General features: G+C 35.7%; 2 protein-coding genes and 1 long non-coding RNA gene across 6 annotated transcripts in view; 1 reads left to right on the forward strand and 2 right to left on the reverse strand.

Moving 5' to 3' along the window:
• Positions 1–18187, reverse strand: part of LOC101739892 (guanine nucleotide exchange factor DBS) — a 112500-nt gene extending 94313 nt beyond the window's left edge. For 3 of the 4 annotated variants that reach the window (XR_009973153.1, XM_012695652.4, XM_062668572.1), the window contains exon 1: positions 17737–18187. Coding sequence is in view for 3 of the 4 variants with exons in the window: in XM_012695652.4 (XP_012551106.1) it covers positions 17737–17914 (178 nt within the window). In the remaining variant the exon portion in view is untranslated. Of the gene's footprint in view, positions 1–7219; positions 7380–17736 lie in introns of those variants that run through there. The other variant, XM_004932389.5, reaches the window with a different exon arrangement.
• LOC134198889 (uncharacterized) lies at positions 2930–6308 on the forward strand. Its single transcript, XR_009973159.1, has 3 exons — positions 2930–3238; positions 5523–5549; positions 5938–6308. It is a non-coding gene; the product is annotated as an uncharacterized LOC134198889 (long non-coding RNA).
• On the reverse strand, positions 7588–14273 carry LOC101739757 (uncharacterized). The gene is made up of 4 exons (XM_021352089.3): positions 14049–14273; positions 13492–13764; positions 13083–13316; positions 7588–12672 (listed from the first exon to the last, which is right to left on the reverse strand). Exons 2-4 carry the CDS (start codon positions 13750–13752, stop codon positions 11467–11469), a joined length of 1701 nt encoding a protein of 566 aa, XP_021207764.1. The 5' UTR covers positions 13753–13764; positions 14049–14273; the 3' UTR covers positions 7588–11466.
• Positions 18188–18268: the final 81 nt, after the last annotated feature.

Consider the following 18268-nt stretch of genomic DNA (forward strand, 5'->3'; position numbering starts at 1 on the left):
AAGACTGGTGCCGATCTGGTCAGACCAATGTTTTAGGTTACGCCCGATTGTCTCCGTTTTCCCTGGCCATGTGTCCAAAGTACTCTAAGAGTCGCTTGTAAATATGTACCGAACACGCATTGACGAACAATTTTCGCTTTGAAGGAATCCTATTGCTATTTCTCTCAATGGACAGCACACGGCTAACGTGTCTTAGTTTAATAAGTCACGGTAGTGTAAAGACATCAGAACGTGAATGCCACCCACCTTGAGACATGAGCTTTATGTCGCCTGTCCATAGTACAACAGCTGCGCCGCCCTTCAAACCGAAACGAATTACTACTTTACGGTTGAAATAGGCAGGGTGGTGGTATCTACCCGTGCGAGCTCACAAGACGCCCTACCTATTACCAATGAAAGGTGCCACAGATCAATAGTATTTTTTAAGTTATCATCATGATTAAAAAATTCAATTTAAGAGACAGTATACATTATTGTGGTGTGGATTGGGAGAGGCCTATGTCCAGCAGTGGACGACTGTGGGCTGTTGATGATGATGATGATGATACATTATGGATATATGTATGTCTATTTTTTTGTTGCTTAGATGGGTGAACGAGCTCACATCCCACCTGGGGTTAAGTCGTTAGTGCGCCACCTACCTTGAGATATAAGTTTTAAGGTCGCAAGTATAGTTACAAAGGCTGCCCCACCCTTCAAACCGAAACGCATTACTGGTTCACGGCAGAAATAAGCAGGATGGTGGTACCTACCCGTGCGGACTCACAGGAGTTCCTACCACTAGTAAATAATAGTAATACATCAACAAATAGATAGTAAAACTACTTAAGGTTCCGCTAGATACTCTATAACAACTAATAAAATTAATATATTTTTAGACAATACAGACCGTCTGCCCACAAAGTCTATAAAAACACATATAAAGAAAAAGTCAGTTACACATGTATACTGGATTGAGTTCAACATCCTAGTATAAGATAGTCCATACTCTATCAACCTAGATCAGAAGGAAGTCTGTCTTATGTCTGTTAAGAGTGTTTAGTTCATTTAACTTTCAGTTATTCAATAGATATTCATTTTTAAGAATAGGATTTTATTTTTTATTTTTTCCTCTTCATCATTAAATATGATAACGTTAATTCAACCTATATCTGCCTCGAACCAGTTATGGGTTCCGGTTTAAATGGTGTACGGTCGTTAGATCATTTGGTACTGCGACCTCATTTTTCAAGGTGGTAATTACATGTGCATCTGAATCACTAGTCCGTTATATTCCTATGAAATATATCTTTGTAGAGACCAAACTTGTGTCTTACTGATGGTAGATGGTGTTGCTCGCTCACGCACATTGGTGTATCGGCATTCTAGCAAATTGGCCGGCAAATATTCGTTCATCCCGATCTGAAGGATGGAGTAGCCATATTACAATGTTAGTTTCTGAAAATTCTAACCTAGTGTCTCAAATTCGACGGCATCCACTTTCCGATGTCCGTGGTCTTCGGTATCCATAACACCAAGTGAAACGTGAGCTCGTAATTTAACAAAACGAAAATCTAAAACTTAAAAATCGGGCTCAGTTTGTAAAATCTCGGTTTCGGTAGGCAGCGGCTTGGCTCTGGGCCTGGCATTGCTGAAGTCCATGGGTGACGGTAACCACTCACTATCAGGTGGGCCGTATGCTCGTCTGCCTACAAGGGCAATAAAAAAAATAATGTAATGAGCCTGAAACGAGAAATAGTTCTTTCAAAGTGAAAAGACTCGAAATCGTTTACGCTAGACTAGACGCCCTAGTTTTTTAACGTTTCCGGCACTGACGGCGCTACAAGTTTTCCACTTTATGAACTTGTACCAGTGTAAGACAGTTAATCGATAGCAAAACAGACAATCTAGGTTAAAGTAAACAAAGTTTTTTACAGAGTTCCTTCGTCAATGAACCGTGAGTCAAAAACTAATAATAACATGTATTAAGCTTTTTTTGACAACCCTTATTTCATATTGTTTTCAATAAACTAAGACTAGATTAGGCTTAATTTAAGGCTTAAATTAGTTTTGTGTAGAGCAACCTCAGATGGCCACTAATTTAAATTTAGAATCCATCACACGAATCTTACCAATAATAATATTAATATTGAGGAATTCGACAAAAAGCATTGCAGATTTCAATTTAAAAACTACATTTCATTAAAAAACAGCATCGTACTTCGGACCGAGTGAAAATGATGACGAAAAGGAAGGATGGGACATTGTGAACCGCAAACAATGGCCGGTGGCTCGCAGTTCGCATAGTAATCAACCGGGCCTGTCCCTCGTGCCAATCTATTAGACAAAGAGAAGGCACCAATGACGCTAATATTAATTTAAAAAAATAATGTAATAAATATTGTTTATTGAGCAGTAAACTTAAAATGTAAAAACCGAACACAATAACCATAACAATTAACGGTAGGTAGCGGCTTGGCTCTGCTCCGGGCATTGCTGAAGTCCATGAGTGACGGTAACCACTCACCATCAGGTGGGCCGTATGCTCGTCTGCTTACAAGTGCGATAAAAAAAGTTAATGATTTATGCGGATATAATACTCAATGAGGTGAACTTCTGTTAAAGTTTAACAGAAGGATCTTTCTGGATTAGTACGAATAAAAATATAAACTTTAACATCAGGCAGTTACAGCTTAATTTGCGTCCTAACTAGACTGCGACTACAAGTTAATGTAGTACAAACAAAATCAGATTACTTATATTGATATAGACGTATGACGACTATGCTTTTTGTCAGTTTCAAGGTAAAGAATTGGTACGTCATGGTAGTACAGTGACAAATGCGTCATCCCCTCAAAAAACATTAATAAATATTAGCAGGAGGATGTTCTCAATTTGATTGTTTTTCTTTATATTTGTCACCTCAGAAATATGTCATTTTTAAAAAATATTTATGTTTTTGAATCGATAAATGGAAATCGATGGAAAATTATTAGATTTGAAAACATAATATATATTTTCCATAAAAATTACTTCGGTTCAATAGTTTAAATATTAAAATGGTTGGGAAAATATGTTATCGAAATAAAAGAAATAGCGTGTATTTATTTTTAGCTTATTTAAATAATGTCTCTCACTACAGAAATTGGTTTTCAATATTTTTCAATTATAATTGGATCTTAATAATTGTGGATAATTGGATCTTATGTCATAGAAATGACATTTGCTTTTATTGATAACCATGCGCACTTATCAGCAGGTAAGTGGGAACGTAGGAGTACCTCAAAGTTAATGATCACCTCCACATAATAATATAAGTGTCGGCGCATTCCAATCCCACGTATGAGATGGTTTCTGCACTTGATTAAAAACGCATCTTCGTACTTAGTATTCCTTGCTTAAGGGAAAGACATTATGCGAATATATACATTGTGGCATAGGCTAGTTCAAATTGATAACTCTTTTCAAGTCTCTTAAGTAGTTTTTGTCTTTCTTGGAGTGTGACTAATGACATTTAGCCTATAATTTGAGACGGTCTAGTGAAATCTTCTCCTTAATATGGTCGTATGGATATCAATAGTGCATTAGAACCACACAGTTTGAATTGCTCAATTTTTAAAAATTTGTAGAATTTTGTAAAGGTTGTATATTGGAACTTCTTTGTTTTTATTAAGTCATATATCACCTAAATTAGAAAAAAAATACTACCTCCCGTGGTGTGAACAGCCAGCACGGATGGCGAATAGATATGAAATTGTAACGAAGTCGTACACAAATAGGAAAACACAATAAATACGTTTAAATACATTTTTCTGTTTGTCAACCGATTTGATTGTTTGTTTAGTAGCATTAACGACCAGTAGTGACGGTAAGTGGTTACCATCACTCATGTACGTCAGCAATGACAGGGGCACAGTTAAGTCTAGGCCTACCGGTGAGTAAGAGTCGTAAGCCTCGTTTGAAGAAGGTACTTGTACAGTAACTAAAAATCTGTAAATCGCTAGTTTAAATAAAAAGTAAGAGATAGTTTTCTCCTAAAAAATTCAAGCCGGGGCCTTGAAGGGCCATTTCAGAATAACCCTAACAAGTAGGTGGTCTCACGGAACACAAACCTGACGACGTTGCTAACACTAACCCTAGCAAGAGCAGTGCTTCGCAGAATCTACCACCGGATCGGAAACGCGACCCACTGAGAAGATCCGGCGAGAAACTCAGTGAGCTGTGTAGCGAAGTCGTTATAGTCTTATAAAATAAGAATATAATACGGTGTATTTCAATTATGGGCATACCGCTGGCAATCCATAAAATGAACACAAACTAATAAGCAAAGATTGGCACGCTTCGGCTAATCCTGATACTAATAAACAAGTTTTCCTTATTTAATCTTTGTGTTTGGTACACAAGTGTGCGTGAACTATTTTTATTAACATTGGATCAGTAAATAAAATAACTGTGTCTCTTTTTATGGCTGTTTTCATTGCGAAGTGGGCCCATGAATGGTTGATACAATAAATCAAATGGTTTATATGACAAAAACCAAGTACATACATGTATCTATGTGGTATTGTAGGTGTTGAACAAATTACAATAATTATGTATAACTATTTGAACTTATTTTTTAATTAAGCACATAATATCACAAACTAATACTATATTATAAGAATTGTGCGTTTTGTGTTGGTTTTACACATGGAGGTCAATAAAACCCGCGTGCGGCTACTTAATTATAATAAAAATGAAACTAAAAAGTTAAGTTCTACATAAAACGTGCATTGGTTTAATTGTACATAAACCTGTTCCAAAAACGAAGGTGTGTTAGTTATAATTCTTCTTAATTTGATAATAGATACTAACAAAAAAACAAACACGTTCGATTTTATTGATGTAATATAATAAAAGCAAAGTTTTGCGCGTAATGTACCGCTTCAAGGGAAAGTGGAGGACGTCCACAAAGTGATTTCACTTAATATTACGGCTTCGCGTAATTTGAAGATAGTATTTAAATATTGCGTTTCGTTTACGTTAGGTTATATTTTACTTCGTTTCGATAACGGCATATCCCTTTTTGCAACTCGATAACAATACTTGTATAGTTTCATTACGCGATTTGTTATCCTCATTTTATTACTATCGACATTTCAAACAATGTACGGTTTTCGTGATCTCACAGTCACAGGCGACTAAAATCTTATGCGTCGACATTTGAACGTTGTAAAAGATATCTTTATAACAATTTTTTTTTAATTGCCTAAATGGGTGAAGGAGCTCACGGCCTACCTGATGTTAAGTGGTTACCAGAACCCATAGACATCTACAACGTAAGTGCCGCCACCTACCTCGAGATATGAGTTCTAAGGTCTCACTTTTTAAAGTACAACGGCTGCCCCACTCTTCAAACCGAAACGCATTACTGCTTTACGGCAGAAATAGGCAGGGCGGTAGTACTTACCCGTGCGGATGCACAAGACGTCCTATCACCAGTATTTACGCAAATTATAATTTTGCAGGCATGATTTTTATTACACGATGTTATTCCTTCACAGTGGAAGACAGTCATGAACATTGTTTAAGTAAGTATTATTTCATTAGAAAAATTGGTACTTGCCTGCGGGGTTCGCACACCGGTGCATCGCAAGATACGAATGCACCGGACGTCTTATCCTTTAGGCCACGACGACTTCCAAATAGATAATTTTCCTATTAACTTAGTGCGTGCTACTTCAGTGAATTGGTAATACATAAAATACTAATTATTAACACGCTTTATTAGTTCGACCTTTATTTTATTACTTTTGCCTAATATCCTGAATTACCGCGATAAGACATGTATAATTTGAATCAGAATCTCTCTGCGGTTTTTTATATATAGGTATTTAGTCTAAGTCCGTCGTGGTTTCCTCACAATTTTTACAAATTTCACTTTACCTTCTGTTAAGTATATGCTTCCGTTTTTTTCAGGAGAATAGACAACAAAGCTTTACTGGAAGTGCGACGTGATTACAAGATATTTGGAATTAGGTATACGTTAGTAATTGAATTTTTAGGTTTTCCTATAGGTATTTAAATATACTCCTGCTGTGATAAATTAGTACTATGCAGTTTGAATATTTTTTAAATGTAACTCGGTTGACAGTTTTTCTAAAATAAATAGGACCGTGTTTTCTCGTTTGGACATATAGGAAATATTCAGACTACCATACTCTTAGGTCTTAACGTGGTAAGGAATATATTGAGCTTGTATGGTTACCGCCATTTTAACTAAATGGCCGGAATAGTTACGCGTTCCGAATTCGTGTCTTAATGTTCTTGACCTGGCGGTATTCAAGCTGTCATGCCTATATTGGCTACGGTGACCACTTAGCACCAGGTAAGCCGTGAAGTGCAAAGAATAAAGGGATGTGAGCATACGACCCAACCAATATTGAGTGTTCTGTATCACTTAAGGACTTTAAAAATATATTTCCAAGGTGCTACTTATAGCTCAAAGCTCTTAAACTAAAATTAGATTGAAAAACATGTTAATATGTACAGGAAATAGAGTTCATTCCATGAGTCGGCCGTATTAATATTTTGAAAAAGGCACTAAATGAACGCAGTGCTTCCAGTAGTTGTGATGATCTGTAAATCGTGTACCTAATCATTTTAAGATAATTTTTAAGTTATTATTCCACACTGAATACGCGGTATAAAATAGAGGGACCTGAAATTTATCTGTAAACCCAGAGAGAGCAATTTTTTTAATACTATTTATCTCCGTCAGGACATTCACGTTTCAACATAGCATAGGGGCATTTGATACAGTAAACCACTAAATTACTAAACTCATTGTGTCATTTCAGTACGAGGCTTAAATTGATAAAGCTACCGTATCGAGGATGGTTTCATCATCGAATATTAGTTTAAGGCCGTACCTAGTTTGATTGACTGGGTCATTATTCAAGTACTGGTCAGTTAAATAAGCAACGACTAGATCGTAAATTGGTGAAAATCGTCTATAGACAGACGGACGTCGATGGCAATGAAAGGTCAATTAATGCTTCAGCGACTCCTCGTTTATAAATAAGGAATCGCGTTCAGTCTCTTTCTTAAACGCGACAGATCACAGAAACCGTTATTATTGGTGAAATTTTGTTAATATTATCAGGATGGTTTAAGACTTAAAGCATACCCTATCAGAAATTGCCAAAAATATATAATTTAGAGTATTTATGTAACGTTGTTCCGTAATACTGTAACTCACCACGAGCAGCCGCTAGCCGTTCCGCCTTGGTGCTACACTTCCAAAACTTCATGTCACCCTTTGTTGTCAACAACGAGCCGCGAGATGACACCGTACACGCCCGCTAAGGCAAGTCGCCATCGTCAAACTGTCCGATTAGGACCGAAACAATGACTTTTGTTTACAAATGAACGACGCGGAGGATTTAATAAATTGGCGAGCGAAGTGGCCGGCTGCATGAGACCAATGAGCCGAGGCAGAACGAGAGCGACGAACGTACAATCTCCGGTTGCAATGTAAGTGTGTACTGGAGGAAGGCGTGGGAGCCTCGACCCCGTCCAGACCTGGACCGTCTAAAGCCCCCATAAAACTCAATTGAAAATACTTAATGTAGCGTAAAAAAGTTTATTTTCTATCACATCATGTCTTCCTACAGTTAATTTGGAACATGGCAGCCAAATATTATACTAAGGACAATAATTACGGTTTGAAGCAATTTTAAAATTTGGTTTCTTCACTAAAAAAGTTCAATGACAAAAAATACCATTTTTTCACTGCAAAATAGAAATAATTTTAATGATCAATTAATTTCTATTAAAAATGAGTCTGGTTCCAATCTTACATATTATTGCACTATAAAAATACATTGGTTAGCATAATTTCTAGGCACATTCTCTGTACTGTCTATGATTAACTTGTAAATAATTAAACACACACCCTATCAGTTACACATTACACTAATACTATCTTAGCTCAAAATGAGATTTTCAAAACATTCCGCACACACTGCTAATTAATTATAGTAGCCAAAGATTAATATTAAATTAGTTACGTTTAAATATTAAATAAGTTGTTGTGAAATATTCAATTAAACTAATCCTTTAAAATATGTTTAAAATAATAATAATTGATAGTTAAATCGATGGGACATTTTTATCGGTAATAACATACAAGTAGCGTACTATTATTTAAAATCAGCAAGTAGGTATACAGGTTAGCTTCATTTCAATCGTCGTTTTGAAAAGCAGTTTTTAAAAAAAAGAACAATTGTCATGCAAGTAAACTGAAAATATTAATGATTTTATTTACTGTTCAACAGATGGTAGGCAGGTAGGTAGGTTAAGCATTTCGATCATTTTTGAAGTAGCAAGCTCGATTGTCAAGTTTCCAATAAATCGATTCCAAAACGGTATAGGTTCATCGAATAAAATAATCAAATTGATAATAATCCACATGCGATGTGGTGTGCGAAAATGAATTGAGGGCGAAAGCAAATGACGTTCACACGGGAACCGAGGGCGTGGCGTGCGGCGGACAAGAACCGACGACCCAACTGCTGTACGAGACTATCAGACTACCCACAAGTGCCCACAACTAAGTACGGAGGGTCAATAACGATTCGAGCGCTTCGGGACCTATAAATTAATGCATGTAAAAACGGAATTGTATACATAATAAAAACTACTTTTAGTTTTTGTGATCACGGATGACTAAACTGTAAATAACAAAACACGACATTTAAACTGTAAAAGTAATTTGAATTCTGTCTACGATTCGCGAAAACCGATGAAAATACAAAATTGTATAATTAATACATCATAATACCTTCGTTTATCATACAGTGGGACTTTAAATTATTTAAGAAAAAATGTAAAAAAAATTCAATGTGAGTGCTAAAACAGAATCATCGCCTGTGTCATTTAGTTAATGCATTTCGTTGTTTGTTTTTCTAGATATTTGTCTATATAATATGGTGTGTACATGATAATGTACATATATTAAATAAGCGACGAATTTTAAAACATAATATATAAGACAAATTAAAATGTACACCATTATATGTTTCGCCGCACGTACAGTCTCACCAATCAAAACAGACTAATAACTACACTACATCATTGACGAGCACTCAAAAATTGTACACTGTAAATACGGTGTGTACATGTTTATGGATAGTATTGTAAACCTATATTGGTTTTGTCTTTAAAGTTGTTATAATTAAAACTACTCTTACGGCATAATCCCGCGTTCATTACTGTCATTTATACTATTTTAGTAGATTCGATACAGAATGTAGGCAGCAGAATCAAAAATACTCAAATGTCGATTCAACTGTCCAGTGTTCAAAACGTCTGAAATAATGTAACGATAATTAATTTTACGCGAGATTAAGCTGTAACAGTATTCATAATTATTGTTGCAACTCACCGAAGTAAAAACCGATGTAAATATATTATAGTAGTTACCCGAAAACGTAAACAATATTAATTCGCTAATTTATGATTTATTTTCATTTAAATATACCGTCCCAAAAATTAACATTATTAGCACTTGTTTTCAGAAACGATTCCTTTACCTTTTACGATTAACAAACTTTCGCGATAAAAGTTACCTTAATTATGGACACACTCAAAATATAGGTGAATACAAAGATGAATTGGTTTTGTGATTGCAAAGTCATCATCACGGTATGGAATATCTATAAAATTCTAAAAAAATAATATATCCTTTATTTATTTTTTATATTAAGTATAAATCAATGGTACCCTATTGGTATTTTTAAAATTATTTATTGCTTTCACTTGACTTACCTTCTAAACACCAAAATTTTAAAACCAATTAATTTGGACTGGGCTGTTTTAAAAAAACATGCGTCTCATGCACATTAAAAAAAAATATTACCTTTCAATAATTGAGGCAAATGTTCAGCATTTTTGTACATTCTTTACAATTCGAAACAAATAAACATTACTTACATTCGTTATGTAAAAATGTGTACAAAATTTCCGTTTCAGGTATAAAAATATGCACTAAAATACTACGATAATTATAACGATGATTATGGAAATCATTCGGAAACAAAACATTTTCATCATAGTAGAAGTTACTTAACAGAAAGGAACTGATTAAAAATTGATGGCTCTTTGACCGCCATCTTTTGCTTGTTTGTGATTGACCATAACCGACGGTGGACCATCGCTTATCACCATATAATAAATAGTATTTTCATTATCTTTGCCGTAAGAAAAGCTATTTCCTTCATTTATAACTCCTTATGATTAAATTACAATATTCACGCTACAACACAAGTACAGTCTTTTCCAAAGAGCTATCAAATAATAGATTAAATTATGTAGTGAATTTATTTTCACGCACACAATACGCGAACATTGTGATATGTATAATTTAGAAAAATAAATAAGCGACGAATTTAAAAACATAAATTATAAGACAAATTAAAATGTACACCATTATGTTTCGCCGCGCGTACCGTCTCACCAATCAAACAAGACTAATAACTACACTACATCATTGACGAGCACTCAAAAAATTCACTGTAAAAACCTAATTCTACATTTATTTTTCAAAATCGTCTTACCGTATTCCACTCACGAATTACACGTAATAAAGGCACTGCTTTCTTTAAATTTAAAATGAACTCTATGCTTCATGCATACAATTGTGATGTCTCAATGGCTCCATAGATGAAGTGCAGGTGCAAACAAAATTTATCAATTTATTTTTGATGCAAACAATATTAACTATTTATTGAGCATAAAATAAGTATACTTGTGTCCTAAATAAAAAAAAAAGTTTCAAGGTTCCACTATAATCACTTATAAATTAACTACATAGCTAAATCTTTTATGTGGTGTAAATATGTTAACACTTAAAGGTAGGTCGCTATTAAATCAGTTTTAAGACCAATACTGAAAAGGTATAAGCTAAATTAACCTCGAGTCTATTGCCGATGTTACGTATGGCGTAAAATCATCGATCAAGTCGACGCAACATCGATTTCTTAAGGAACCATTTCGATTAACAACAGTTTAGTCGTTGCGAGATCTCTATTACGTAAACATGTTCGCATCCGTTGTAGCCCGTCATGCCCAGACGCTGCTGGGACTTTTTGGCGGGAACGCGAAGAGCGAAGTTGTGTGAATTGTTGTATTTTATCTATTTAGTGTTTCTTCGGGTTTAATCTCTCTGCACAAATGTGGGAAAATGAAACAAGTAGCTGGACGTAGCTTCTTGGGATCCTCCAAAAAGTCCACTGAAAGTCTCAGTAAATAACCACAATTTTACTGAGATTTTATTTCATCCAATATCATCTCATCTCATTTCATTTCATTTCATCTCGTTTTTTATTATTCATAAACTGTGAATAATTAAAACGGCGAATTATAAAAGTCTTATTACTTGACGCTGGCTAATGCACAAACCGTGCCGGAGCCAAAAAATAAAGGAGAAGAGTCGCTGCACTCTACTCAATGTCTGTACCACGCGTCCTGCACGCGGGTCTGGAAGTGCGAGACCGGCGTCACGATGTAGGCCTGCGGCTGCTGCACCACGGCGAGCGGTATTACCTGCTGAGCCATCTCCACCTGCTGGCCGCCCTCCTCCGACACTCCGAGCGACTGCACGCAGTGCTGCTGTGAGACCTGCTGCACCCCGCCCACCTGCTGTGTGAGCACCTGCTGGTGCTGGCTCACTTGGGGCACAAGCATCTGTTGCTGCATCTGCTGCTGTTGTTGCGGCTGCTGCTGGTGTATGACGACGTGCGGTTGATTCGACATCTGTTGGTGTTGCTGTACCTGCACCTGCTGGACTTGTTGTTGTTGCTGCTGCTGCTGCTGCTGCACTTGCTGTTGTTTCTGTTGCTGTTGTTGGGCTTGTTGTTGAGCATGTTCTCTATCGTGCTCCTCTTTCTTCTTGGCCTCCATAGCTGCCTTCTTCGCCTCGGCCTTTTCTTTCTCTTGCTGCATCCTGACAGGGTCTTTGTTTTTATCATAAGACATGCATTTGCCACTTCGAAACGGAATCATATCCTTTGGTATTTCTTGTTTTTTGGTGGCGAATTTAACATGTGGAAACTGGTCTTTCATAAACGCTCGGAAGGTTGAATAACCCATTAATTTAACACCTGGTTCTAAGATTTCTCCATACTCCTTATAAGCCTCGAACAAGTGCTTTCGAGAGTCTCCTTGGATAATAATGGTTTTGCTGCCTTTCTTACCTTCTCCTGAAGGCTGAACATCTTTAGGAGAATTTGCATGTTGCTTCAAATATTCCTTAAGGAAATTCGTTGCATGTTTGTATATGTCTAAAGTGAAAGTGTTATAGGGCTTCTTACCAACATTTCCATGTATCCTAGGTGCAACACCATGGGTCATCACATGTTGCCGGATACGTTTTAACTGATAGTGTGTCACATTTTCAAGATATAAGAATGCTTCCAAACAAACTTTTCTACCTTGATATACGTAGCAGGCTCTTAATCTCCTTCTTACTTTGTGCCGGGAAGTCTCTGCTGGATTTGCTAAGCTAGCCATTGTGATGCCCATCAAGTACATGTCGTGTTCGCTTTTTGTGAGTTCAGCTATGTTGAGGCGGTGACGATATACTGCCTCAGGATTAAGCCCTCGATAGCAGTTATCTTTACAGTCGCAGCCTCTTCTCAGTCTCTCTTTGACCTGAAAGATTTATTTGTAATTATTTTTTACTATCCTGTTATTGAATTAAGTTTTAAATTTGAAATACACAACATCAATATAGTTCAAATGAGAGTTTGTTTAAGATGGATGTGAATAAATATATATGATGTTATTGTTGTAATGTTGCAAGTTTGTATTATGCAAGATTCAGGGAAACAAAATAATATTCAATATATTGAAGTGCATTTAAGCATAAGCTTTTAAAAATAAAATTTCATCAAAATCAATGTAAAGTTTTGGAGTTTTACTCAAGCAAACAAATGGACAGGCAATTTTTTTTTTGCGGTTAGGTACACCTAAATATTTTGTGGTGATATGTTTTTATTTAATATCTTTAATATCGACAGACTTTTGAAACAATGATATTATTATAAATTAAGATGTATAACCTGTGTAGGATTGTCTTCCAATTTATTGTCCAACACCTCCTCGTCACTGTCAGAATCAGCTTTTTTTCTTTTTTTAAGAACCGTTTTCTTCTCTACCTTTGGTTTTGTATCCACATCTAATTCTCCGGACTCACCATCCACTTGAGGTTCAAACTCTATAGTATACTGCCCTTGCATGTTTGTTAAATTTGGATTACCATTCTCCACCTGAATAGTGTGCCCTTGCCAGAGAACCTGAAATAATTTATTTTTAATCTTATAACACCACACAACAAGTTCATTGCGGTTCAAGAATAAAATTAAATAGATATCAAACAGTTTTCATTTAGAATCATTGTATGTTCCAAAGAATATTTGTATGTAGATACTTAAATTTGTTACTCTTAGTTATTTAAAAGTTTTATCTTACCTGTTCTTGATGTCCATTATAGGTATGCTGTTGAATATTTTGTGGGGCTCCCATTTCAAAAACTGAATGTTGTCCCATGACTGGTGTGTGCCACTGAGCGTTCTCCCCGTATTCACCTCCGCCGTTTTGGTCGGACGGTATCGAGACTATGATCGACTCTTTGCTATCCACACTACGCCTCTCCACCGAAAGAAGGGAATGCAACACTTCGCTCGCCTCCTTCTCAGCAGGATTTACAACTTCCATTTTCTCATACGACATCTCAGCTCGACGCTAAAACCGATCGTCATGTCAGATCACATGTACCTACATACGTGTATGTACAAAGAGACACCAAACCCGCCCCGACACAAATGAGAAACTACAAACTTTGTACATTTAACTACATTTACAAGAAAACCGCGTTTTGACTTTTCAAATTCATGTAAATAAACATAACAAAAACCGCGCAATTATTAACCTTAATCGCATTTTTTAAGTTTCATTATCGCATAGCGGATCGAACTCCCGTGGAATATTGGGCCATATAGTCATGGCAAAGAAAGAATGAAACTTACCTTTTACGGGCCGTATTGGTAGTTGAGACACAAAACAACGTATCGAGGATAATTTTGATAAAATGTAGATTGTTTTTTATCACTTCATTCTGGCATTGTAGTCATAATTGAAGAGAAATGTACAAATTTTTCACTGAATTCACGGAAGCAATATGGCGATATACTTTCCGTGAACAAAATCGGAGGACGCCGTAGAACACGTAATTAGTACAGTGCGCCGCCACCAGAGAGCGTCTGTAGCGAATTTCCGTATCGACGCTGTGTAGCCCGCGAAATTTGAAACAATAAATTTTAATGCAGTGTTTTGAGTGGAACGACTGTTTAATTTAAATTATATTATGTTACTTTGATGTTGAGGGTATCATTTTAAGACATCAGAGAAAAACATATAGGTATTCAAAGAATCTGACTTATATTACATTTTTAAAATAAAAAATATAATAACATAACTATAATTACTCGGATTATCAAACTTTATTCGTGTGTTTGATAAATTTATTTTAAAATAGCGTCGTTTTCCTTTATTGGGAATTAAAATTGTTGATATTCGTTTGTCGCTCATCATCCGTAACAATTTGCATTTTTAGGTTTTCGTGCACGCAATGAAAAGTGAAACGATGCTTGTAATAATTAACACTTTTTATTTGAAACATAAATATGTAACAATGTAAGTATTATTTTATGTGACAGCTTGGAATCATTTTAGTATCAAATAAAACTGATAAATAATAGGATTTATCTATTGTAGTTTATTATTAATCACGTTTGGTAATATAATTCAACTCGTTTTGCTAATATTGTTTTGACAAATACAAGAAACAATTAAAATGATAAGCTGAAAGATACATTACCATTCTGACTGCACTATAAAACTAAAGATTATAATACCAAAGCCATGTGCTAAATATGTACAGTGTACACGTGAATGCTGACGATTTATGATGATATTTTTTGCTTTTGCCATTAAAACTTTTAAAGTGCTCAATTGTTAATTGACTATCAATATTTCCTAATTTGAAGAAAATTAAAAGCAAATAAACATGATCTAATATACATACATAATTACACATGTATTTTCATTTGTGATTATCGCTTGATCATAATAAATTGTTTTTAATATATCATTACACAGTATTTGCACTTTTCTACTTTTCATAAAACATACTTGTTAAAAGTTTATTTATTAATATGTGTATAAAATCAGAGTGCACACTTGCACACTAGTGCATAGCACAAAGAAACGTGTTCTTTTTAATAAAGGAGGGTCCGCAGCGATGTGGAACAAAAATGAGCCGTCAAATACCACGGATACGCCGGGGTCTGGGTTTTACATCCGTTAAAATGTTATTCTCGTTAGTAATATTACAGTGATATGACACGAGTCTGTTAGTTGTTTTGTTTTTCAACATCCACATTTATACGTTACGATGAATGTAATGGAATTCGTGTTGTCCTCAAACTGAAGATACTTATAAGGTTAATTGTTAACAATCAAGTATACAAATAAATTTTTATCCAAAATTCCGTAATCGTCTGCTATATTTAAAAACTAGATCTTATTTTGATAAATCAATCGAAAAAGAAACATTTTGATCGTATTAGGCATCTCTATTTTATAATAAAAGAGACTCGACTTCATACGACGCACGAGCTCAGTTATATTCGTTTTCTCTATCTCTGCTACTGCACAGGATACTCTGCGTTGTGCAGTAGCTGAGCATTTTATTATTATCACAGCCTAACGTTACCGACGATGTCCCGATTTGGCTTCACGATAATTGTGTCTACTCTGAAACGGGCCCTTCTTTGCACACACCTATTTCTGCTTCTGACTACAATTCAATACAATATTTTTAAATCGAGAAATATCAATGCCGAAATATACAGGGAGTCATTAAAGTTTTAATTTGTGACGGTGGTGATCACAAATATGCCGACGACGGAAGGGATACCGTTAACTTTGAGACACGAAGATTATTTATTTTTTTGCAGCATAAGTTTACAAATATGAAAATTCCTTATCTTTGAGTCTGTTAACAGCATGACTTTCATAATCACATTATTGTTTTGGAAAAATACGAGCTAGTTTTAGTAAGTATTCGTTTTTTAATAGTATATATGAATACGCTAAGAAGTTTACGTAGGTTTTTAAAGACCACACGAATCACGGCATCCGCCACAAGAAATTTGGACTAAAGTCTGGTCTACCCTTTAAACAAAACGTGGAAAACAAATGGGAGTTTATAATACGCCCTACTGCGTGTATTCAAGATAAAAAAACGAAGGCGATTACGTAGGAAATAAGGAAATTATTAAAATACTATCCTGTATTAATGAGAGTAGATATTGTGAAAGCATCACTGAAAGCACAAGGAGGTGATGCTTATTAGACGTACATTCGGATATCGCCGGAAACACTGTTTTTAAGTAGGAAATTAAAGCGCGAAAGACCCAAAGATGAGGCAGCTGCTGTAGGTGTCCGCACTGCAGTAGTAAGACAGGCAGACTCGTGATGATGTTTATGAGTGTAGGCAAAAGTAGGTACAAGCAGGTTTTTAAAGTAAGATTAGGGTATCTAAAGTGTATGTAGCACGGTTGTGTGTTATAGTGTGATTTAGGATAGCATCACTCCATCTCTTTCCGATTCACAGGAGAATGGACAACAGCGCCATTAAATGTTACAGCCACAGCTGGCGTATTGAAAGCCCTCATGATTAGGTACCACATCCTGGCTTATATCTGCCGCAAAGCAGTGATGCGTACCGGAGTCCGGTTTGAAGGACGGAACAGCCGTCATATAATACAATAATAATTGAGACTTCGATCGGAGTGGTTGGCGACATTCACGTTGTTATGTCTATGGAATCCCATAAACGCTCATTCGACATAACGTGGGCCGTAAGCTCGTTCACTCATCAACGGTTAACGATGGTTAACAAATAAACTATTTGTATCTATTCTCAAAAATACCTAAGAAAATGGTAAATTCAATCAGGTAAGCCATTGAGGGACCTCTTAAGAAGAAAAAAGATTGTAGAGATTTCAAATGGGCCTCTGAATCAACCAACCAAGTATTACTTTGGATATTTTCTTTTCGCTCTTCCCTTAATCTTCATCAAACAAATAATCCCAATATTACGTAACGAAGAGACAGGATTATCCAGGAATTAACAAGTAATCCATTTCTTCGTGGGTCGGATTAAATGAAATTAAGAAAATGACATCCTATTATGTCTTAAATGTCAAACGTCAAAAGTTAGTGCGTTTTTTGTTTAAATCTTCGTTAAATGTAAATTGATCTAGGTATATGCACATATACGTGACTGTTTCAAAATATGTTGTAGGCGGGAAAGCCCATGTAAGTAAACGTAATGTAAAAGAATCACGTGGGTGCATCGATTTTTAAATAATCTATTTACGAGCTGTAGAAAATGTATGTAAGTGTGTTTATATTTTGTACAACATTTAATAAAGATAGCGACTTAAATAAAAGTGAGTTTCTTCTTGCGTAAAAATACACACGGAATCAACATCAGACACGAGACGATCTGTAATTTCCATTTAAACGTCATGATAATGTATAGTATGTGGTTGGCTGTTTAGATTTGTACTTACAAAATTTCTATTACAGAATAATGAAGTTTCAGCACAATACAAAATTTTGATTTTTAAGAGTGACTTGACTTACCTGCGGCTGTTTCTATAGCGAAGCAACTACTGCGGGACTTGACGACAACTCCTGGAGACGTTCCATCTGGCCAATCCATACGTTCTTCCATAGCTTTAGAAGCACTTCTTTTAAATTGCTCTAAAAAACTGTCTATTTGAGTTTCTATGCTCGTCGGAGAATTTGCCATCGTTACCATCGGCACACAAAATCCAAACACTGCTTTGAGCTTTCTCAAGTCATTTTTAAGCGCACATTTTCCGAATATTTATTTGATATCTTAGCCAGCAATGTTTATAGTATAAATGTTCATCATAACTTCTACTATCGCTTGTTTCCTCCATCGAAAATAAAAATTAGTGGATGTTATCAAACATAGCGGCTCGCCTCCGCGTTTGGAGATATTGTTCGATAGCAAAGCAATGTGATTTACTACGAATACCGTTGCTCTGCGGCGTAGGTAGCGAAAATAAAGTTATACACACTGACATCTATCGATCGCCTCGAACAGCTGTTTAGAGCGAGTTGCCAGTGCTCGAAATAGGTGATCGCT

Source organism: Bombyx mori, chromosome 5 (assembly GCF_030269925.1).
Source record: "Bombyx mori chromosome 5, ASM3026992v2".
In the NCBI taxonomy this organism is placed as follows: domain Eukaryota; kingdom Metazoa; phylum Arthropoda; class Insecta; order Lepidoptera; family Bombycidae; genus Bombyx; species Bombyx mori.